The sequence below is a fragment of the Artemia sp. Qi Xiang Cuo genome, chromosome 1 (assembly GCF_049724085.1).
Source record: "Artemia sp. Qi Xiang Cuo chromosome 1, ASM4972408v1, whole genome shotgun sequence".
Lineage (NCBI taxonomy): Eukaryota > Metazoa > Arthropoda > Branchiopoda > Anostraca > Artemiidae > Artemia > Artemia sp. Qi Xiang Cuo.
The window spans coordinates 15,339,469-15,363,719 of NC_142794.1; the positions used below are offsets into that span (position 1 = coordinate 15,339,469).

At 33.5% G+C, this 24,251-nt stretch overlaps 1 protein-coding gene across 1 annotated transcript; it reads right to left on the reverse strand.

Moving 5' to 3' along the window:
* Positions 1-1,951: 1,951 nt before the first annotated feature.
* Positions 1,952-22,633, reverse strand: LOC148956043 (myosin light chain kinase, smooth muscle-like). The gene is made up of 6 exons (XM_089090956.1): positions 22,484-22,633; positions 21,333-21,432; positions 17,869-18,168; positions 14,119-14,433; positions 12,971-13,084; positions 1,952-2,201 (listed from the first exon to the last, which is right to left on the reverse strand). The coding sequence occupies exons 3-6, from the start codon at positions 18,149-18,151 to the stop codon at positions 2,008-2,010; spliced, it is 906 nt and encodes a 301-aa protein (XP_088947082.1). The 5' UTR covers positions 18,152-18,168; positions 21,333-21,432; positions 22,484-22,633; the 3' UTR covers positions 1,952-2,007.
* Positions 22,634-24,251: the final 1,618 nt, after the last annotated feature.

A 24,251-nucleotide genomic window follows, 5' to 3' on the forward strand; every position in this document is an offset into this window, starting at 1 on the left:
AACATCCTGACTTTCGACGGTAAATGAACGAATCTTCTCACATTGGTTATTGTGAATGGTGGTGGTGGTGAATATGATGAAAATTCGATCGATCACAGCCAAAGAGTCATAACAGCAATAATGTAATAAAATAAACATCTATTTTTTCGTTGCATCCTCTCTTTCATACTTAAAATTTTGCTTCCGTTTTATAACGTAAAATCCCACGAACCTGCAAAAAAAAATCGTGTAGTTAAAATATGCTGTTTTACCTAAACGGTAGTAAATTTGGGCAATATATTTGCACATTAGAGGGGGTGGGGGTAATGTATAACGGGTGTGCACGCCTAATGTATTAGGTACAATTATTCTTCATGTTATGCAGTAAGAATTGTTTTCTAACTTCACATTGTCCAATTATTTACCCCCCCCCCCCCCTTAATGTGCAATATAGCCAAATGTGCAATATATAGCCCAAATTATATATTTTTCATCTACTCTGTCACTTCTCTTTGTCCTGTCTCACGCTAAGCTGAAAGAAACTATCCAAAAACCTGGTTCTGCTGGCAAAGGTGTTAGTGCTATTTTGGACGAACTCTGGGTACCGAGCACCATAATTTCTGATAACTGATTTGTAGTGGTGTTTGGACATCCATCAAGGAAAATGAAAATTCAGACGTCCTCAAATGGGGCGAAAAAGGATCATAAGAATAGCTTTACAGAAAATAAAGATTCCATGGAGGGGATTCCACTGAAGTTGGAGCGTTCACGGCTGTGTTGGTCTCAGGTGACTCCCTGCTGCTATGAGTTTTTTGCAGTATTTACAGCGTTATAGATAAATAATTTTAAGTTTTATTGAAAAATTCAGCTTCTCTGGCTTGATGAAACCTGTACTACTCTTTGAAAATACAATTAGTAAATTGTAGTAATAATTAGTAAGTATTAAAAATCATTACTCGAATATGTTACCATTATGATTGTTTTGCAAAATGTTCCATAATATCATAATTGTAGTGCAAATTTTGGAATCTTTCTGGATGTGGGAAGGAAGCAGTGACCTCTCTGAACCCTTTGATTTTCATGGCTTTTTAATAAGGGCAACCTTCTTTTCAGAATTTCAAATTCTCTCGGGATTCGTCTAAGGTTAAGTTTACTAAACAATTCGGCCTCTCTTGGCTTTATTCATTAGTAAAAGTAAGAAATCAGTTTAACAACGCTTCTTGACTATCAAGGTTCCTGCGTCGGCCCTGTAATGTGGTGCTACAGCCGCGATCGATCCGTGGGTTTCGTATTACCAAGCTAAAGTCAATCCCACTCCGCCACCATAGGAAAAATCAAACCAGGGCCACCTCCTTGGCAGGTTGATTAGTAACAACAAAACAAAGCAATTTGAAATGAACGATAAAGTATACTATAGCCTAATTTTGATGTCCTTGGTGCATCAAGAATTCGATTTTAAATTCACTCTTAGAGGAATATTAATTATTATATTTGAATAAGAAGGGTCGTCGGGATTTTAGAGATTTTTATGCGGGGTATGTTTTTAATAAAAAAATAAAAGTTTTTATAAAAGTTTTGGTTAATAAAAACATTAAAAAAAGCTTTTGGTTAATTTTTTTTTTTGGTTTTATCTTAGATAATGGATAGAGAAAATTTCCTTATGTCAATCTAACGGAACCGTTCTGAAATAAAACTTCGTTGTAAGCTCAAATACTTCCAATAAAGGATTTTCCATTAAGGAATAAATAATTTAAAGAAATAAATCGATAAAGATTAAAAATATATACTTATATATTTCTTTTTTTAAATTATGATTTCCTTAAAATATTATACACCCTGTGCTGGTGAAAGGTTTCAAACCCTATATATTAGTTTTAAATAGTAGGATGGCCTAAATTAATGATATACAATAGTGTGATATAACCATCTGATAAATCTTATGCTAAATGACATAATGTACTGATCATGATTCTTTTATCTATATGTACTATAAAAAACAGAAAAAGAGCTTACCAAAACTAGTTGAATCTAAACTTCCTTGAATACATTCAGCGAAAAAGCGGCTATACATTCAGTTTTCTTTCCACTAGCCTTAACTGTGTATTGACCTACATCCCCTGCCGTCACAGGTGATATTGTCATTGAATATTTCTTCTTGTCGCCAGTAAATTTAAATCTGCTATTCGAATCGTCCAATGGAATACCATATTTCAACCATTGAACTAAAAACAATAAAAAAGTTAAATAATGCAATTGCAAGTAGTCTCTGTGGTAATTCCTGAATATTCTTCAACGGTTTTCCATCCTCGTTCCTCCGTCTTCTTTTATCTCCACCTCTCCCTCTCATTATCTCTTTCCTTCCTTTGTTATCTTCTCCACTAGGGGTTTCATGCCTTTGTCTTTTTGTTAGTTTTGTTACTACAAACGAAAGCCAAGTTCTGATTAAAGAAGGTAAGTGGTTACAGGCCATACTACCATTGAAGGAACAGCTGTTACAGGAAATATCATCATATTTTTCTTGTTGCCAGCAAATTTGAATCTACTATTCGAATAAGATATTTTTGAGCCACTTTCCCTTCCTCACTTTCTCTTTGTTTCTGCGTGTTTCCGGCCTGAATAATTTCGTTCACATGAGTTTTGTTGCTACAATAAAGCTAAAGTCCTAGTTTTACTAAGAAAACTTCATTCCTCACTTTCTACGTTCTACTAGGGATGATGTTAACTATAATTAACTAAAGAGAAATAGATAAACTTTTCTTGCTTTGTTAAGAAATGATAAGTGCTTGCTTAACGAAACGTGAATTACTGTAGCAGGTTCATATCATCCCTCAATTTGACTGGCCAGGGAAGGTATAATTTCTTAATAAAACAATAAAAGCCTACATTTCTTTTCTTAACAAAAGTTAATATTGTTTCTTTAAAAAAATTTGGAAAGTGAGCCATTTATTGGAGTTAGGCTTTCTTGGTAAAACAGGGCTTTAGCTTTATGACAGTAATCAAGCCCATGTGTCCAAAATGATAGAGGCCGAAGAGAAACAGAAACAAAGAGAAAACGAGAGCGGCAAATTTGAGAAAAAATTATCTAGATAAAGTGTGAAAGAGATAGAACTGGAGGAATTAAACAAGGAAATTCCTTAATAAAACCTAGAAAGTGGAGTGAATTAGAATGAAGCTTTCTTAATAAAACAGGTCTAAATTCCGTAACAGGTAAACAAAAATAAAACAGGTAAACAAAAATTAAAATCAAAAAAAAAAAAAAAAAAAAAATAACAAAAAAAAAAAAATTACATAAAACAAAAAAAAAAAAAAAAATGAAACAGGTAAAAAAAAGTTAATATTGTTTCTTTAAAAAAATGTGGAAAGTGAGCCATTTATTGGAGTTAGGCTTTCTTAGTAAAACAGGGCTTTAGCTTTATGACAGCAATCAAACCCATGTGTCCAAAATGATAGAGGCCTAAGAGACAAAGAAACAAAGAGAAAACGAGAGCGGGAAATTTGAGAAAAAATTATCTAGATAAAGTGTGGAAGAGATAGAACTTGAGGAATTAAACATGGATATTCCTTAATAAAATCTGGAAAGTGGAGTGAATTAGAATGAAGCTTTCTTAATAAAACAGGTCTAAATTCCGTAACAGGTAAACAAAAATAAAACAGGTAAACAAAAATAAAACAAAAAAACAAAAATAAAAACAAAATAAAAAATAACAAACAAAATAAAAAATAAAACAAAAATAAAACAAAAAAAACAAAAAAAAACAAAAATAAAACAGGTGAACAAAAGTTAATATTTTTTCTTTTAAAAAATTTGGAAAGTGAGCCATTTATTGGAGTTAGGCTTTCTTAGTAAAACAAGGCTTTAGCTTTATGACAGCAGTCAAACCCATGTGTCCAAAATGATAGAGACCTAAGAGACACAGAAACAAAGAGAAAACGAGAGCGGGAAATTTGAGAAAAAATTATCTAGATAAAGTGTGGAAGAGATAGAACTGGAGGAATTCAACATGGATATTCCTTCATAAAATCTGGAAAGTGGAGTGAATGAAAATGAAGCTTTCTTAATAAAACAGGTCTAAATTCCGATAGAAGACAGAGCTTTTTTAAGCAAAAACGTTCAAGCGACGTCGCACTGTAGATTCTAGCTGTTATGTCTAACTGAAGGTGAAATTTATACAGTATTTTTAGTAGGTTTCTATGAATATATAAATAGGCTTCTAAGACTATCTACCTAAAAAACGAATGAAGTTTTAACAGTACATGAATTGGCTTTTATTTATTTTTAGCAAAATTTTGCCCACCGGAGGAGAGGATTACTCAGCTCTTATCTAAAACAGAAACGGGCAAAATATTTGCAAAAAAATATTTTACCGGGTGACGTGAAATTCACTTGCCGAAACGAAGTAATGCTCGTCGTAGCTTAAATTATTTTTATCAGGTCTACTTAACTCAAAAGAGTTACAATTATACTAGATATTATTCAATTAGATGTTATGTCTAATTGAAAGCAAGATTTATGAAATATTTTTAGCAAATTTTTCGGATTTCTCCACTCTAATTTAAAACAGAAGCGGGCTGGAAATTTGCAAAAAAAAAGTTTTAACGGGTGACGCAAAATTCGCTTGCCGAAACGAAGACATGCTCCTGGCAACTTAAATGTTTTTTATTTCTATTTTATCAGGTCTTCTTAACTTAAAACAGATATAATTATGATAGATGTTATGTCTAATTGAAACCAAAATTTGTGATGTTTTCATAAAATTCGCTTGCCGAAACGAAATTATGCTCCTGGGAAACTTAAATACTTTTTATCCAGTCTACTTAACTAAAAAGCAAATAAGGAGAGAATAAAATGATAAAAGTAGCTATTGGATAATAAAGAATAAGGACAAAAACAATACTGCTTGTTATTTTGGCAAGAATTTTTTTTTCGTAGGAAATTACTAAAAACAGAATTTTTACATATAGAAAATTTGTTTTGCATTAAATTAGTATTTACCACATTCCAGTTTGGAACCATCGTAAATAGCAATTTCTATTGTTTCTTTTCTTTATGTTCACTGTCGGCTGCATAACTTTCACTGTTCATTCATATGACTATAAATTAGTTAATGTGTAAAACTTGAAAAGGCTGATTTTCCTTAGCAAATATGAACCCTATTCTCATTATTAATGGCAATTAATGATGGGGAAGAAACTGCTAAAACTACTACTAACAACTCACCGCAGCACCTTGCCACCTGAGGCCAACACAGCTACGCACGCTTCTCCTCCATCCCAATCTATTCAAAGCCTCCCTTTTTACACCCTCCCACGAGGTTTCCATTTCCTTTAAATCTTTCTTTATGACGTCCCCCCACCGCAAATGAGGACTTTCTTTCTGTTTAGCCCTAGACGATTTGACAAAAAGAACAATATTCGGCAATCTGTCATCCTTCATCCGCACAACGTGCCCTAACGACCTCATCCTTCCTTTCATTATAGTCCTAGAGAGCAACCACATTTGTCTTACAGCCTATTGCTTGAAATACGGTCAGTCAGCCGGGTACCAAGAAAAATCCTTAAGCAATTTCTCTAGAAAACATTTAGCAAATCTTCATCTGCTTTTCGGAGCGCCCATGCTTCAGAGCCATATTTGACCACTGTCATCACTGTAGCTTCTAATAGTCTAATCTTGGTTTTTAGACTTATCTTTCTATTCTTCAAAACTTTTTTTTAACTGTGAAAAAAAAACCTGAGTCTTGACTATTCTACTTTAAACATCCTCACTGCTCCCATTGTCTTTGCTAAAAATGCTACCAAGGTAAGTGAAGCTGCCCACCCGATGAATTTTTTCATTATCCAACGTCACCTCTTCATCTTCACTTACTCCTAGCCTTAGTGACGTGATCTTCTTAACATCAGTTTTTAGACCTATTCTCGCACCCTGAACTCGCAAAACCTCTAAAAGTTCATTCATTTTGCTCACATTTAAATCTAGGATGCTTAAATCATCAGCATTTGTATTTCCATTTCAGCATTTCATTTGCATTTCACCATCAGCATTTCCTCCCCATTTGATTCCGTGGTCTCCCATTGCCATTCCTGTGCTACTTAAGACAAAGTCAATTAAAATAATCCATATAAAGGGGGATAGAACACAACGCTGCTTAACTCCTGATTTAATACAAAACCAGCTGCTAACCTCATTTCCTACCTTAACCGCAGCAGTGTTATTTCTTACATAGCACTAATCACTTTAATATATTTGTCTGGTATCAAACAGTTCGGTAACAGGCCGGGTCGTGGTAACTCCCCGGCTCAATAATAACCGAAACTCTAAGAAAACGGAATTTTGATACCAAGAGACACATCAAAAGAATTAGATTTTTATGCTGATTTAAAATATATAAGTTTCATCAAGTTTAGTCATACTCATCGAAAGTTAAGCGCCAGAGAAAATTTACCTGATTTTCAAAAAAGGAGGAAACACCCCCTAAAAATCATAAAACCTTAATGAAAATCACACCGTCAGATTCACCATATCAGAGAACCCGACTGTAGAGGTTTCAAGCTCTTATTTGCAAAAATGTGGAATTTTGTATTTTTTGCCAGAAGAAAGATCACGGATGCGTGTTCATTTGCCTTTTTGTTTTTTGTTTTTTGTTCCCAGGGGTGATCGTATCGACCCAGTGGTCCTAGAATATTGCGGGAGGGCTTACTCGAACGGAAATTAAAAATTCTAGTTCCCTTTTTAAGTGACAAAAAATGGAGGGCAACTAGGCCCCCTCCCACGCTCATTTTTTTCTCAAAGTCACTTGATCAAAATTTTGAGATAGCCATTTTGTTCAGCATGGTCAAAAAATATAATAACTATGTCTTTGATGATGATTTAAACAGTCCCCGGGGGAAGGGCTGCAAGTTATGAACTTTGCCCAATGTTTACATATAGTATTGTTTATTGGGAAGCATACAGACGTTTTCAGGGGAATTTTTGCTGGTAATGGAGAGGGGGGGAGTGGGTCAGAGTTTACGTGGGAGGATCTTTCCATAGAGGAAGTTTTCATGGGGGAAGGAACATTGCTATGAAGGGGGTACTGGATTTCCCAGCATTATTGAAAAAAAAAACGATCAGAAAATAAATAAAAAAAAAACAAGTTTTTAAAATGAAATTAAGGAGCAACAATAAAAATTTAAACCAAAATAAAATATCATTTATATGATTTGTTTAGTCCCCAAGTAAATACCTCACTCTTTACGCTAAATTATTTTTAGTACTTTCATAAAAGCTATTTATTATAATTAACGGTCTTTGTGATTAAGGGATCATTTTTAAAGAATTGGAACAAAATTCGAACTTTAGCGTAAAGAGTTAGGTGTTGAGTAGGGGGAGAACCCCGTAATGTACGCATTAAAAATATATGAATATAGAATTTCGTTATGGAAGTTAATTCGTAAGTTACGTATATTTATTACTAATGAAAACGTTCGTAAGTAAAATTAGAGAACTTTCGAGAATGCCGTTTAACCAAAAAAAAGTAAAATTAATATGTAAATTCCGTTTTAACCATTCATGTACGGTGAGCTAAAATCAAAGCCAGCATTAATTCAAAAACGTTCAGAAATTGAATAAAAGAAAAGTTTTTTTTAACTGAAAGTAAGGAGCAACATTAAAACTTAAAACGAACAGAAATTATTCCGTATATGAAAGGGGCTGTCCCTTCCTCAACACCTCGCTCTTTACGCTAAAGTTTGACTCTGTCTCACAACTTTATTTTTTAAAACAAAAAATCGTTCTACCAGATAACGTAAAATTCGCTTGCCGAAACAAAGTTATGCTCCTGGCAACTTAAGTGCTTTTTAACAGGTCTACTTGACTCAAAAAAGCTGTTATTATATTAGATGTTATTCAATTAGATTTAATGTGTGATTGAAAGCAAAATTTATGAAGTATTTTTAGTAGATTTTGCAAAAAAAAAGGCTACTATGAATGTCTATATAAAAGAACGAATGCAGTTTTAACAGTACATGAATCGGCTTTTATTTATTTTTAACAAAGTTTGCCTGCCGGACAAACGAATTTTTCAACCCTAATCTAAAACAGAAGCGGGCCGAAAATTTGCCAACAAATTATTTGACCGGGTGACCCAAAATTCGCTTGCCAAAACGAAATTATGCTCTTGGGCCACTTGAATACTTTTTATCCAGTCTACTTAACTAAAAAGCGAATAAGGAGAGAATAAAATGACAAAAGCAGCCATTGGATGATAAAGAATAAGGACAAAAACAGGGTTTACTTCAATACTGCTTGTTATTTGAATTTTTTTTCGTAAGAAATTACTAAAAACAGAATTTTTACATATAGAAATTTTTTCCATTAAAATAGTAGTTTACCACATTCCAGTTTGGCACCATCGTGAATAGCCATTTCTATTGCTTCTTTTCTTTATGTTCATTGTCGGCTACATAACTTTCATTATTCATTCATATGACTAAAGATTAGTTAATGCGTAAAACTTGAAAAGGCAAATTTTCCTTAGCAAATATGAACCCTTTTCTCATTATTAATGGCAATTAATGATGGTGAAGAAAAAGAAGAAATTAATATTAGCATAACCCCTTTCATTGATCAATAATATTTCAATTTTATATTAACTGATGGTGGTAAAGAGACATTTAATAGTTTGTTATTTATTTATTTCCCTCAAAATCGAGGATTATATAAAATAAATAAATGAAATTGCAAAAAAAAACTCAATACTTCAAAAGAAACAACGCATTGATTTCAAATAGGCTCAATAGCATAACTGAATAATATCCGTACGACAAAAACCCAAAATTTCAAAAATTCTTTAAGTTGTGTAAAATAAGAGAAAAAAATGTGCATTATAAAGAAAAAATTTACAAAGGCATGATAAAAATTATCGCTCTTTTTGGCAACCAAAAACCGAGTCCGAGTTCCAAGGGGGGGGGGAGGAGTTGATGTCAATTTTACCAAATCAATCGAAAATGACAGCAAAAAAAGATGAAAAGTGAGCCATATATTATCGTAAAGGCAAAGATATGCTAAAGAAAGTAATAAAGATAATAAATAATAAATAATAAATAATAATAATAATAAATAATAATAATCCAGGAGTACAATAAAGATAAGAAAATAATAAATAATAAATAATAATAAAGGCATAAATAATAAAGGCAAAGTAATATTAAAAAAAAGCAAAGAAATCTGACCCGTTTCTGTGGATGCTTGAATTATGCATCGAACTAGACCCCGAAGCCGTGCCGAAAAGTCGGCGGCGCGCCGCCGAGCTTGCATCAGCGCGCTGACGCCACCGCTGATGCTATCGGCGGCGGTGTCACTAATGCGCCGCCGTTTTTTTTCTCTCTTTTTTGCTTATCGATATTGACCTCCGGGCTTCAACCGTCATCCCGCCTAATCTGTTTCTTAAAGATAAATACTGTCATCTTGGGCTCGCCATGTATATCGGTTCGTAGGAAGGAGAAGATGAAATTTCTCTTGAAACAAAAATTCTACCTTCCACTTTAAAATTCTGTTCATTTTTATTTCTAATTTTTCGAATGAAAAGAGGTAGGTAAAAGATCATTAGGCAATTCAGGATGTTATTATAGGCAGCGCAATCGCACTGCCTAAGTAAAGAATAATGTTGGCACAAAGTATTATTATTTTTTTTTTTATACCAGGGCAATTTGTATTGAAGAAGTTGTCATAGAAACTTCAAAAAGGGCTCATTTGATTTGAAATTGGAATAGCTAGTGCCCTTTTTAATAGTCGGAAGTGATTGGAAGGCAGCTAACACCCCTTCCGCACCCACCATTTCCCCAAACACATCCAATCAAATTTTTAAGATAGCCTTTTTGTTCAGAGTAACTGATTTCCAGAGAGAAAATATGTTTTTCAGGAGTTTACTCCCTCACAACCCTTAGTGCAAGAGTTTCAAGTTATGTCCTGGGGGTATATAAGAACGATGTTGGCGCACTATGTCACTTAATATTTTTTTCCTTTAGAGCAGGCCACTTCGTATCGAAGAAGTTGTCGTAGAAACTTCAAAAAGGGCTCATTCAATTAGAAATTGGAGTGGCTTGTGCCCTTTTTAATAGTATAAAGTGATTGGAAGGTAACTAACACCCCTTCCACGCCCACCATTTCCCGAAACAAATCCAATCAAAATTTTGAGATAGCCATTTTGTTTAACGTAGTTGAAAGTTCTGGAAATTATGTCTTAGAGGATGACAACCACCCTCACAGCCCTTAGGGTAAGGGTTGTAATTTATACCCTGAGGGCATGTAAGGTGTTTATAGAAAGCGTTGTCGTAGAAACTCAAAAAGGGATCATTCGAATGGAAATCAAAAGGCCTAGTGCCCTTTTTAATAATCGAAAGTGATCGGAAGGCTTGACATTTTTATATCAAAGATCGATGTGGGTACAATGTATCATTTTTGTTGTTGTTGTTGTTTATACCAGGGCACTTCGTATCGAAGGAGTTGTCATAGGAACTTCGAAAAGGGCTCATTCGATTGAAAATAGAAAGGGATGATGTCCTTTTTAATAGTCGAAAGTGATTGGAGGGAAATTAATCCCCCTACCCCGCCCACCCTCCCATTTGCCTTTATGTTTAAAAAGTAACTGTTGCCTTAAGATTAAATCAAAATGCACTGTGTTAATGCCGATTCCCAATAAGGCATCTCAGCACTATCCCAAGAACGACTGAGGGTATTATGTTCAAACTTTCGGGGCTGCTTCTGCTCTTAAAATTTAACCAAATCAAAATAGTGTAAGTGTATCCAAGCTATCAAAGAAAGTAAACAGATTTTTTTGCGAATGGTATCAAGTTCTCCATTTCAGGTCAACTAAAGGAGGTACGAAACTAAATTAAAGAGTACTATTTGTGTCCGGATTTTTAAAAGGGTCTATGTTAATAAAAATTGCTGAAAAAGTTTTTCCAGCATACAAATAGCAGGCTAAACTATAAATTCGAAAAAAACAAAAAGATTTAAAGTATTATTTTCTTTTTCCCTGAAAAGACTATGTCCATATAAAACGAACATATATTAATTAAAAAAAACTGTTTCCACAAAATAAGTTTTTCAAAGAAAAGTAAAGAAATCCATTAAACAAAAAATGAGCAAAAATAAAATTAAATAATCTACCATGCATGAAACTACCACAAATCAGCATCGACAAATCAATGAAACCCAAAACGAACAGAAATTACAATAAATAACCGAGTCAAACTCAAAACAAGCAGGAATTAACATAAGTTGGGCTCAAAACCCCTATGCCTTCCCAAGGTCAGAACATGATTTACACTTTATTGAAAAAAATACAAATGAATGTGCATGGTCATTTTAATATACATATACTGATATTTAGTAATCAAAATGTTAATATTATTTTATTTATTAAAGTTATAAAAGTAAAAAAATTTATATTTTTTCATTTTTTTTTTAGTTCTTTACTTTTCTTTGAAAAACTTATTCTGTGGAAAAAGTTTTTTTTAATTAATGTGGAAAAGAGCTAGAGCTAGTATTGAAATTTACTATAGAAATGAATTACATTTTTTTTTTTGCACAGTGAGCTGAGCACACTGAAGTTGAAGTAGCCTTAATCTTTGACTTGAAACTTCCTAACTTGACCACTTCTTTCAGAAAAGAATTTTGGAGGGTTATTCCGTGTTGATAAGAAAAGAGGGTAAAGGTGCAGTTTAGTTCCCCCTGTAGTGTAGGGCGCAGAAGGTCCAATGCTAGTATCAGATCCCGCGAGTGGCAGTTTACACTCGTCAATTTCTGGCTGTACCGGCCACAAGTGCCCCAGCTAAACGGCTTTATAGCACGACAGGACTGATAGTGACTGCAAAAAGATCAATGGCTCCAGGCAGAGTGAACAAACTCACTTTTGTTACATCAATTGTAACTAAAGTGATGTAGCCGCTGATTTAAAATTGTTGGTGTTGTTAAGCCATGGTATCTGACTTGTATACAGCGTTTTTTGATGTTGTTATTTGTTGGTTTTTTTTCACTTCCTTTTCGTATGTATTTGATGAATATGAGATGTTTGAACTTCAAACTTTGAAAGTTATACACACATTAGCCCAAATCATTAACAAGAAGGAAATAACTAAACACGGGATTTTATAGGAACAAAGCGATGATAAACATAAACACAACATAGGTTTCCCTGGGTCTAGTGACTAAAAATGAGAATTCTACTTGGTCTGATCGATGGTGAACATAAACACTTTCCGCACGGCCCAACAAATTCCTGTTTTGTCATGTTGTTCCTGCATGTTTTTAGCCAACCATTTAAAAATCATTACTAAAATCCAGTTGAAATTGAACGTACTTAGTGAAGTGGAATATTATTATTATTTTTAATCAGAAAAATTGGCGCGCGGGGGCGCGCCGCCGGTAATAAATCGGTGGCGCGCCACCACCGATACTAAATCACACATTCGCCGCCATCATGTCGGCTGGCTTCGGGGACTACATCGAACTATCTTAGTTTTGAAAACATTTTTGAAGAAACTAAATTTCAGTTGGCGGATGGGGGCGAACTGGGGTCAGTTGCCCCCCTGCCCCATAGAAAATTACGCCCCTGCTTATAACGCCAAAAAAATAAGGCAGGTGATCAAACTAGTACTGCAAATAGTGTTGATATCGTCAAGAATAAATTGTACTCCTGGATGCAAGATTGGGGAAGGGATCTATTTTTAAGAACCATTTGTAAAAGTGTACGATGGGCCTTGGAATTTATTCTTATTTGAAAAAAATACTGTTTTTTCATTGAGCTACTAGTAAGCACTATGTCTAAAAGACACAATTAAGGCATAATTTCCTGTACCCAGGCTAAATGAGCTGAATAAACTAAAATACAAATTACGATTGTGGTCATTGACTCTAGTCAGGTTAACTGTAATCTGTCGTTCAGAGCGTCCATAGTCCGTAGTTTATTTGTCTAGATTACTCGCGAATATAAGTAAGACATAAAGTTGTTACCTTTTGTTGGCGTTTTATCAAATTCACAACGGAAAATAGCATCCTTTCCATCAGGAAACGTCTCTGAGGAGGGGAATACCTTAAAGGAGGGACTCTTTGTTTCTTCTGTTGGAACTGGAAAAGAGATACAACATATTCAGATACATTTTTTAATTTTGGCAGTATCACATTGCAGATACATATAATGTTCTGTTTAGTTACAGTTAGTTTTTTTTGGTCCCTGGATAAATTTTTGGGGAGGAGGAAGGTGAATATTTTTTATTTATTTTAATATCAAAATTATTAGTTATATAATAGCGTTTGCAATTTCACAAAAAAATTAAGTTTATTATTTTACTAATTCTGGATATAGATTACTTTGTAGATCTCCTGTACTAAATATAATAGGTTTTAGGGAATGTTTTTATTATTTCAACATTTTTTTATTCCCTTTCATTTTTACTTAAGGCAATATAAGTATATTGAAACGTAACGAGAAGGTTCATCCATCTGAGCCAAGGTCTTCCATCAGTTCAATGAAGGTACTTGCTTCCGTGTTTTCACGCCGCGTTTTCATTGACAAAATTCAAAACATGCTTTGGCGAATATTTCATTTTACTCGTGAACTAATTAACTAAACTGCTCCAAGCTTCATCGAGCAGGCTTACGACAGTTGAGAGTCCGGTACGTATATAACAGAGACTGAGCTTTGGAGTTACGGGCATACCTTAAGTTACACTTGGAGAAACTAAGGATTATAATCCTTGTTTGCAGTTCCATTAACATAACAAATAAACTGCAAACTCATTACTGTTACTTAAGAACCAGAAACTGATGCCCCCTCCCCCAGTACCAACTTGCGATTTAATCTTAGAGTAAAATTAACTTGCTTTAACTTTATCTTTTTTTTTGGCTCGGCAGCATACTACTTTCCCATTTCCCGTCTCGGCACATAGACCGCAATTTACACAAAAGCAGATGAATCAAGATGTCTTAAAGTCTTGACATCTTATTATATAATGATAAGATATCACCGACTATTTTGGCTAAATAAATAATAAAAAATCAGTTTTGCTTGCAATTCATTTCTGGCATGTTTATTTTTCTGCAACTTATCTAAGCCTATCAATTCAACAAAAAGCTTCTATTAATTACTTAATCTAACGTACCAATAACGTGAAGACTGCAGCAGCTAAACGCCTCTCCAGCGTCATTAAAAACTTCACAGGTGTATGTTCCAGCGTCTTCTGGGAACACTTCAGCTATTCTAAGGGAACATTTATCACTTGATCTCTGATAATCGAAATCTTTGCTTGGTTTTATCTCTTTGTCGTTATGCAACCAAATAACGTCGAAACGTTGAGCTCCAGCTGTTTGGCATTCGAGAGTCGTTGACTCTCCATCCTTGACGTACTGAGATTTGATATGGCTAATTATTCGTGGAGCTTTGTCTGCACCTTTGGTTCGCTGTTTTCCAGCTGATGCTAAGTAAAATGAAATTTATCAGGTCAAGTTGATAACAATTTTTTAAGAAATTATTATAAATTTAAAATGTGAAACTTGATGCCAAATAATGTCGAAATATTGAGCTCCCCCTTTTTTTTCGCTGTATGCATGTTGATGATAAGTAAAAAGAGATTTATAAAGCCAAGTCAACTAAAAATTTGTAAGGAATTATTTTAAAATATTATTAATTTGAAATGCCGATACCTAAAGCCAAATAACGTCTACTAAACGTTAACTAAAAGGTTGAAAGAAATTGTGAGAAGCTAGTATTATTTTAAAAGATAGGAACTTACTACCAAATCAATTCATAATTTTGGGCTTGATTGTCCGTCCTTTACATATTGAGAATAAACTAAATTAAAAATTGATTTTGTACAACAAGATGAACAGAGGAAGAAGCTGAAATCTAATTTTGTGTGCTAGGGAAATTTTACCAGGAAAATTGAGAAACACTTCTTTTAAAAATGTAAATAGCAATCCTTGTAGTTTGCAATTTCATTTACTTTTAATGCTCACGATTCCTGAGGGTTTGTTTGTTGTTTCTATTCGCTGTTTGCCAGTTCAAATTTCTTTCAATATTTTGCAATAATTCAGTCAAAACACTTTGGAATGCCTTCAAAATATAGTCTATTAATATATCCCTTGCAATGATAGTCGTAAATTGAACTTTAAATAGCAAAAGTAGTTTCTGTGTCGAAAAGAACATTCCGTCTTAAAAAAGATTAATAATTTACAAGGGTAAAAAATCTTAAATGGCATCCATCAGTCATTTTTTAAATCCTTTGCAAAAATGAAATTTGATTACCGGGCCAAAGTGCGTATGTTTTAATTCACAAATTCCCCCCCCCCTCTCTCTTCCTACGAAAGTTTCAACGAGCTACAATAAAATGACCGAAACACAACCATTAATTATTTATTTAATTATTATTATTAACTTATTTATTTATCTTTTTTATCTATATATTTTATTTCATTATACATTTTTATTGATTTTATTATTAGTATTTACCATTAGATAATGAAAATTTATAAATACAAATCTCAAGAGTGTAGTTTTTTTTTGGATTATGTGAAAATGTACAACAGGTAACATGTTAAAAGAAAAGCTATCAGTAAAGACCATACCCAGAGAGGGGTTTGGGGGTTTAACCCCCCCCCCCCCCGAAATGTTTGTCTGACTCGTACAAACATAACAAAAATGGATATAAACACATTTTTTACGTGTTTTTGAGCTTTTTTTGTGTAACTCCCCCCTCCGAAACACAATCTTTGAGTAAAAATCCCCCCCCCTCCGAAAAGAAAATCCTGGGTACGGCCTTGCTATCAGTTAGTACCTTTACATACATGCCTATACTTCATTGACTTGGAGTTGTTAGACAATATATAAAATATTTTTTGTAAAAAAATGGGCAGGTCAGAAGCCCTCCCCGGGGGAGGCTCCCCCACTCCCTCTGCCTAAAGTCTTATCTTTAGCTCTGCATTTAGCCTGTATTCTAGTGTCAGGACTATTTATTGATTGAATTCAGAGAATTGCAGCCATGCATGATTTCAGGTTTAAAATTCGTTTGGTTGACCTTAAGTATCTATTCAACGTTATTAAGTAGTAATTCTATATAACAACATTACTAAATAACGTTACAGTAGTAACATCAAGTTATTTTATCTGCTTCTGTTGGTCAGGATGGGCGTAAGGAGAAATTACTAGAAAGAAACTTAGTAGTTAAAACTATTTTAAAATAATTTCGGAGACCACACTGGCTAATAATGATAAAACATAAAATCGCGAAGAAAACAAGAAAACAAGGACAATAAACAGCCAGTGAAAAAATTGAAAAATTATGGAAATTTTCCAAGCAAGACCGCCGCTTGACCGTTTCACCGTTACTGAAAAAGGGTCATCCTATTTAAGTTTTGTGTTTTTTGTTTTAAGGAGTTGATTTTTTATATATTAGTTTTATTCTGCACTGAAGACGGTCAAGCGGAGGTCTTGACCGAAATATTTGCATAATTTTTCAATTTTTTTACTGGCTGTTTTTTTTTCTCAATTTTATGTTTTAAAACTATGCATATATGTTTTCTCTCAACTCATGTTGATATTATTGTCCCTCGTGTGCCCAAAACAGTTTTGGTTATTATTCCCTTTTTTGCCTATTTTCTCCCTTCTTTCCTTGAAAAAAACTGTTTTCTAGCTAGACTTGCTTTCTTTTCATTGAATTCTCTTATCTCAACTTAGCAGCTCAATGTATATTTCTGGCATCCTCGATTTAAAATCAAGTAGTTGCAGGCATCAAGCCATGGCTAATGGTAGAAAAAGCCAAGACAGATAGTCCGAGTGAGTGAGAGGCAAATCTGGCATAAGCCCCTTTAAGGGTTGTATAGAAATGAGGTCATTGCATTTGTTGATAGATAGGAGAGGAATCCAAATTAATTTACAGAAAACATTTAAAAGTTAAAAAATCCTTAGTCAAGTACAAAAACTACTATAATATCAGAAGCAAAAATTAAAATATTTGAATTAGGAAATTCTATTATTGTTACTAATAGTTATTTGCATTATTATAATTATAGTTATTACAGTTATATATTATTATAGTTATAGTTATTTATAGTTACTATATTATTGTTATTCATAAATGTTATTGGCGCATAGGAACTTTTGCTTGGATTTGAAGTTGTATTTTGAACTTTTACAGAGGTTCCAACTCACAGAAGTTGGTAGTTATGGCTGGGGGGGGGGATGGCAAACATTTCTTCTTCTTTTTTTCCACTGAAGATACAGAAAAGTATTTTTCATGATCTATGGGGGTTTGAATTTAGTTTTTTCTTTATATTTTTTTTTTCAGATGAAAATACCTAAAACAGTATTTATCGATAATAAGTGCCCTCCTTGAATTAGTGCCCCTACTTCAGGGATTTTGTTGCAGAACAAGAAGCACTTTTGAATAGGGGATAGCAATTTAAACCCAGAAACTATGCCAAATTAATGATATTCAAAATGGAAAAAAAATTATTATGAACTGATTTTCTATAGCTTGTAAAGAATGCATTTAAAAGGAAGAAGAAATTGATTAAAATTTGTTCTATATTATACCAATGAAACTAAACAAAATCAATTTGAACAAATCAACTTGGATCAAACAAATGAATTTTATTTACAAATTAAAATTAAATCTATTTTCAACAAATATTTAAAATTTTAAAACTGCATTAATAAGCTTTACACACACACAAAATAAAATAAATTTTACATAATCCTCAGCTGCGTGCAAAAAGCATCATGAATTACAATAAAAAATAGCTATTTTTACCATTACCGTAATTACCATACCATAAACTATAATTACCATAAACTATAATTGCATAAACTGTAATAAAATATAATTACCATACCATAAACTATGAGGAATACTTACGTAATACTGTGAGCTTGCATCTGGTTTCAGCCACTCCAAGTGAATTCACAGCCTTGCAACAATATTCCCCCTCATCTTCAGGGTATACCTCATTAATGGTCAAGGTTGCTGTTGAGTTCTTGTATTTGAGATCAACAACTTCAGATGAGGAAAGAGGTGAGCCATTCTTAAACCAGGTTACTTGTGGTTCTGGAACACCCTTAACCAAGGACTTGAGAAACAAGCATTCCCCATCTCTTAGGGATGTGTCAGCAAGCTCGGTTGTGAATCTCGGTGTGCACATCTCAGAATCATCTGGAACTAAGCAAACATTATGCAAATTTTTATCCATAACTTTCTTCCATTTTAGTGTGGTACCTTGAACACTCATTTGGCCAAGTCTGGGAAGGGAGTGCCTATATCATAGGCAGTGCAATAGCGCTGCCTATGTAAAGAGCGATGTGGACACAATGTTTTATTGTTTTTTTTTCTAGACCAGGGTACTTCGTATCGAAGGAGTTGTCGTAGAAACTTCGAAAAGGGACCATTCGATTGGAACAAAAGTGAATGGAGGGCAACAAGCCCAGCCCCCACGCCCATCAATTCCCAAAACGCAGCTAATCACATTTTGAGATAGCCATTTTGTTTAGCGTGGTTGAAAGATCTGGAAATTATGTCTTTGACAACCCCCATACCTTTTCAAGACAAGAACTTAGTTTGCACTTTACTGAAAAAAAAATGGCTGTGGATTGTCAGTTTAGTATATATATACTGATATATATTCCTTAAGTTTTAATATTTTTATTTATTAAAGTTAAAAAAGTTAAAACATTAAAAAAAAATTTTGTCATTTAATGTCGTAGGATGAAAGGATTAAAATAGCTTTTGAGTCTTCAACGGGAAAGTGAACGCAAAACACATATTTTTGTAATAAAAAAAAAACACAAGACAAGTTTGTTCTAAAATAAGACTGATAATTATATATTACAACATTTATAGCTATTACATTAAGAGATTTATATTTTTTGATTTGTTATATTACTGAAATTTTGAGGTAGCCGTTTGTTCAACAGCAGTCCAAAGGTCTTGGACTTTTTTTTTAAAGGGTTGACACAATCTTCCAGAGGATTGTATCGCAAAAAACATCGTATCATAGAACTTGAGAAAAAAATGAAAACAAACAACGAAACAGATTGTTGTATTTGTTTGATTTCTCTTCGAAGACCTTTAAATGAGCATTTGGCACCTAAGACTCCTCCATCTCACAGACATATGTCAGGGAACTCGGCTGATAATTTCTAATTCATCTGGAACTAAAAAAATATTGCGCTAATTATTATCCTTGCTCTTTTTTTTGCCAAAAAACCTTTTAAAGTGCCTTTTGGACAAAAATGTTGCTCGAAAATTATTTTTGATGGAAAATTTTGGTAGCATTTTCAGCCAGTTAGGAAACAGTAGAAGTACAATCAACTGTCTTTGGACAAAACTTTACTGCAATAAGTGGTTTATGAATAGCAGTAAATTATAAACGATACAATAAATTCGTGAATAGTTTAAATATTACAGTTAATATAATTCAGAGCAGCTCCAAGCACTCTGACACAGCAGCAAACATCCATAGTTCACCCCCATAGTTTTAAGAAGACTTAATTACTTAGACTATGAGCAAAAGAGGTTTAAGAGGCAGGGTCATTACTTGCTATTTTTTTTGGGGGGGGGGGCAAGAAATTGTACCAACTGGCTGGTCATTTTTACCGGCTGTTGGGGTCAAAAATTAGCATTATGTCCGTTTCGCATAAAATACGTAAAGGCACTGCACGAGTCGGTAAAACCGCTGCATTTACCGGCCGAGATTCAGATTTCGGTACATATCATATCACCATTTTAATGTTGTCTATTTAACCAAATGGAAAATTGTCTGCACCATCTGTAAAATTCCGGCAGGAGACGGTAAAACTTCTGCGTTTACCAACCAAATCCGAAATTTCTGTAGATGGCATGTCAGTATTTTCGTGGTCTTTATTGAACCAAACGAAGAATTTTAGCTGCGTCGGAACAGACATCATTTTAATACAATCCTAAAAAGGGCTTATGCCAGATTCGTCTATTACTCACTCGGACTATCTGTCTTGGTATTTTCTAAAATTAGCCATGGCTTAATGCCTGCAACTACTATATTTTAATTCACCAGTTTCTTTTTTTACCAAGTGACCAAAAACATTGGGGAGGGGGCTTCCCCCTCTCCCCCCATATGTGACGGCCCTCTGAAGAGGTAACGTTAGTGACGAAACAATAAATCAAACAGAACGCTTTACCTATCTAGGTTTGAAGGAAGTAGGTGCATTGATGGTGAAAATAGGAGACTAGTTAAGGTGCAGGGTATTTTTTCACAGTTCAACAAAGTTTGGAAGAATAGAAATACAAGTATACGAACTGAGTTTAGAATATGTGAAGCCGAGAAATGACATTGGGCAAATATGGCCTTGAAACGTGGGTGCTTTTAAAGGTCGAGGATCACTTGTGAAATGTTTTCCAGATAATTGTCTGAGGGTATATTTTTTTGCTTATTGGACTGACTCAAATAACCAGCTTACGAAGATGTGGCACGATCTCCCTTTCTAGGGTTATGACGAAAGAAAGGTTAAAATGGTTAGGCAACATTTTATGACAGACATAGGATGGCGGATTGCCAAAGACTCTGGTTTCTGTCTATCCATCTGGAACAAAAAAAAATCAGTTCAATTCCAAGTGGGTTGGGAGAAGGTCATATGAAAGGATCTAAAAAAATTTGAACTTTGTGAGAAGGGGTAAAGAGTGGGATTATGAACACATTGGCTTGGAGGGTGAGCGTTGGCAGCTGTCTTGCAATCAAATGGCTTAATGCGGCAGTAAACTATTAGTAGCAGTAACAATATCATCCTGCATAGATAAAACACAACCCAACTATCTTAATTTTTTTACTACACCACTAAACAGTAAGATTGACAATTTTTTGCACAGATTGTGTTTCGATACACAGTAGTCGTTCAAAGGAAAAATTTAAACTATATCTTATAGAAAGCAAATTTTAGTTTATGTAATTTTTAAGTGTTTCTAACATCTATTCAATCCCGCAAGGCTAAACAATGGGTATTAGAGGCCAATATTTATTTCTAGTACTTTTGACTATCAGAACCTAGTTGGTTTCCAATCATCAGAAGAAAGTATACCCTGTTTTTTCTCACAGCCAGAGGATCGGGTTGAATCTTTCAGGAAAAGTTTTCTTCGGATGGGGCAGTATTAAAAGGACTTTAAGTTTAGATTTAGGACAAGGAGATAATTAATTTAAGGTCCTTACAAAGGACTTCTCAACATTTTTTTTGTGTTTTTATGCCTGTCCTCCGATAGGCGATCGCCCAAAGTTAATTAATTAATTTAGTTAATTAATCCAATTAATTAAGGTCATAAATAGTTCTTTCTGTTAAGCTTTAAAAATTGTAACTTACTTTCTAGTTCTTTTGTTGCTGTTCTGGACCTGGAAACTACACCGTTCACTTTTCCATAGGATTTCTGTTTTCTAGACACATCCAACGTTTCAGTCTTTGACTAGAAAAGACAGATTTATTATGGATATATAAATCTGAAAATGAAGACATAAGACTTAAAAAAGTGTACAGGAGGGCCTTCATAAAACCCATTAATAAGTCCGACTATATATATGTAAAACCATTATTGGTCTTTCATTGTCAAAATAGAGAAAATGAATGCCTATTTTCAAAATATTTCAAATGGTAAGTGAATATATTGGAACAACTATAGACAATTTGTGTCGTCTTCAAGATATTTCATATCTATATGATATATGCAAGGGTTTGTCAACCTTTGGTGATAAACACAGATGGAGCTATTCCAAGGAGCACACAAAAACAAGCAAAACGAATTCCCGAAAATGATGCTAAAAGCAAAAATCATTCTTAATCTACAACAGTAGAGAAGCCGTGAAAATAGTATTTTAAAGAATCTGATTGAATTTCTAATATCCTTATATTTAAAATTTTGATTGAATTGTACTAAACGAGAAAAGAAGGGTAAAACTAGGTTATATCTACTGTAAACTTACTTGCTATAAACTAAAAAAAAAACAAAAAAATATCCGATTGAACCAAGATAGGAGTTTTGTTTTATTGCATTGTTTGTTGGTTTTTCTCTTTTTCATTCTTGATTGTCTCTGATGCATTATATTCATTCATGAAGTTGACCTTAGTTGTTTTCACATTTTGTTATTGTTATAATCATGCCATTAAGTTGGCCTTGCTTACATTTTCATTTTATAGTTGTTAATTTTTCTTCTATGTTTTTACTATTTTGTTTGTTACTTCTACTTACAAATATGCCATAAGTCTCCTCATCATTGAAAACATTAATTTTTGTTATAACATAATTTTACTTTATTTTAATTTTACATAATTTTACTAATGTTATAACATAATTTATAATACACTAAAATCATGATTGAACTAGAAATTTTCAAAAAATAAAGGAAACTGAACCTCTGTTTTGAAGTCAAACAATTACTAAAATCGACAATCAAACAAGATCCTTCTTCATTCACAGTTTCCAAACTTTCAACAATGTATTTTAGTTTGGTTTGACTAACCTTATACGAAGAGGAGGTTTGTTCAATGACGGTGCTACTACTTGAGTAAGATGATTCTTGGACTCGGATTGAAGGAACACCAGAACCCCGTCTGGTTGCACGATCGTCTACGTATCTGCAATCTGAAAGAAACGTCAATTTAAACCAGGTATGCAAGGCAAATTTTTTGCTTAGATAGCCAGATGTCACATTGCTGAATGAAAAAAAGCTCTTTAGGGCGAATAATTGGTTCCTTGCGGCTCGGATCAAAATTGTCTCTAGCTGGGCAAGTGTCTCTAGCCTTCAAGCACCAAGGACATCAAAGTTTAAACCTTCTTAGGTTTATCTTAGGTCTGGACCTATCTTAGGTCTATTCATACTTGACAACCACGATTTCTTAAAATTTTTCATTTGAGTGTTTCAAAAGTATAGTTTTAGGGAAGTATCAAATTTTTTCAGTGTTACTAAATTCAACCCTGAAAATAAATGAAAAAAACTAATTAGTTAATTTGACAGCATCTTCGTCCATATAAACATAAACACTAATAATTTGTGAATCCTAAGTATACTAAATCTTCAAAGGAAAGATAGACCTTCTTAAACTGTTCATTGCCATTTGTTTTCAGGTAATTTTTGGTGATTGCCCTAATTTATTTTCTTCTAAATCTGCAACTTGCTACGAGACAAAATCTGTAACTGTATTTTTTCCATTAAAAATTGATTACAGTTCAAATGATTGACGATATATCAGTTTACCTTTGCAATTATTATTGTCACAGAATGTAGAAAATAAATGTTTCCATGCAGATCATGCATCTCTATAGTACAGAATCAGAACCATTTAACTGATACAAGCTGTATAACTAAATGGCGATCACACTTACAAAAAAAACAACAAAAAATAAAAATGGACTAGCATTGATTATACACTGAGCATTGATTAAACATTAGGCTCTAACGAATTTCAGAAGGAATTTGCTGAAAAGCAAAATTTGCTTAAGAAGAGAAAAGCACAAAGGAATTTTTGAAGGAATTTGCTGAGAAAGAAAATTTGCTTGAGAAGGAAAAGGCACTAAGAAATTTTCGAATGAATTGTCTGAGAAGCAAAATATGTTGAGAAGGAAAAGGCAAAAAGAAATTGAACAGGAATTTACAGAGAAGCAATATTTGCTTGAGAAGGAAAACGCATAAAGGAATCTGAGAAGTGTTTTGCAAGAACAATAGGGGGCTTTAGTACATAGATTCATTGTTACTAAGTATAAAACGAGTAATTCAAGTGTTCGTACAACTGTTGACAATGCTTCTATCGAAACTACCATGCCAGGGAGCAAAATACACATAAATAATAGGATGGTAAAATGTTTTCAAAACAATTAGTTTCAAGGATCAACAAAAAATCTATTTCTATCTTGAGTAAGTGGTTTGGGAGTCAAGTAGGGGGCTCTCTGATATTCTGAATCGCTGTTTTTATTGTCAATAAAGGCTGATTTTCAAGCTTTATCTATAATTATATGTGCGTTATCGAGTGGCTTTCTTTAATTCAAAAGTTGTATAATATAATTTTTCTCAGTGCACTATCTCCTCCAACTCTGAATTATTAGTTTAATAACCAAATGACATATGTTATTAAATATCTTATAACTACTTATAAAAATCTATCTTATAAAATTTATAATTTAATATTAAAGATTCCTATCATAGATTCATAGACTCCTATCACAGATTCCTTCGTCATAGATTCCTATCTATGGCGTCATCTTTTTTTTCAAGAAGCATCAACAGTTATCCT

What these genes read in the sequence shown, in the direction of transcription:
- LOC148956043 (XM_089090956.1), bottom strand. Translation starts at nt 18,151, where the DNA reads ATGTGCACACCGAGATTCACAACCGAGCTTGCTGACACATCCCTAAGA. An exon ending in CTGCAGTCTTCACGTTATTG is followed by an intron (nt 13,085 to 14,118) that starts GTACGTTAGATT and finishes TCTCTTTTCCAG; the next exon opens with TTCCAACAGAAGAAACAAAG. An exon ending in TGATAAAACGCCAACAAAAG is followed by an intron (nt 2,202 to 12,970) that starts GTAACAACTTTA and finishes TATTGTTTTTAG; the next exon opens with TTCAATGGTTGAAATATGGT.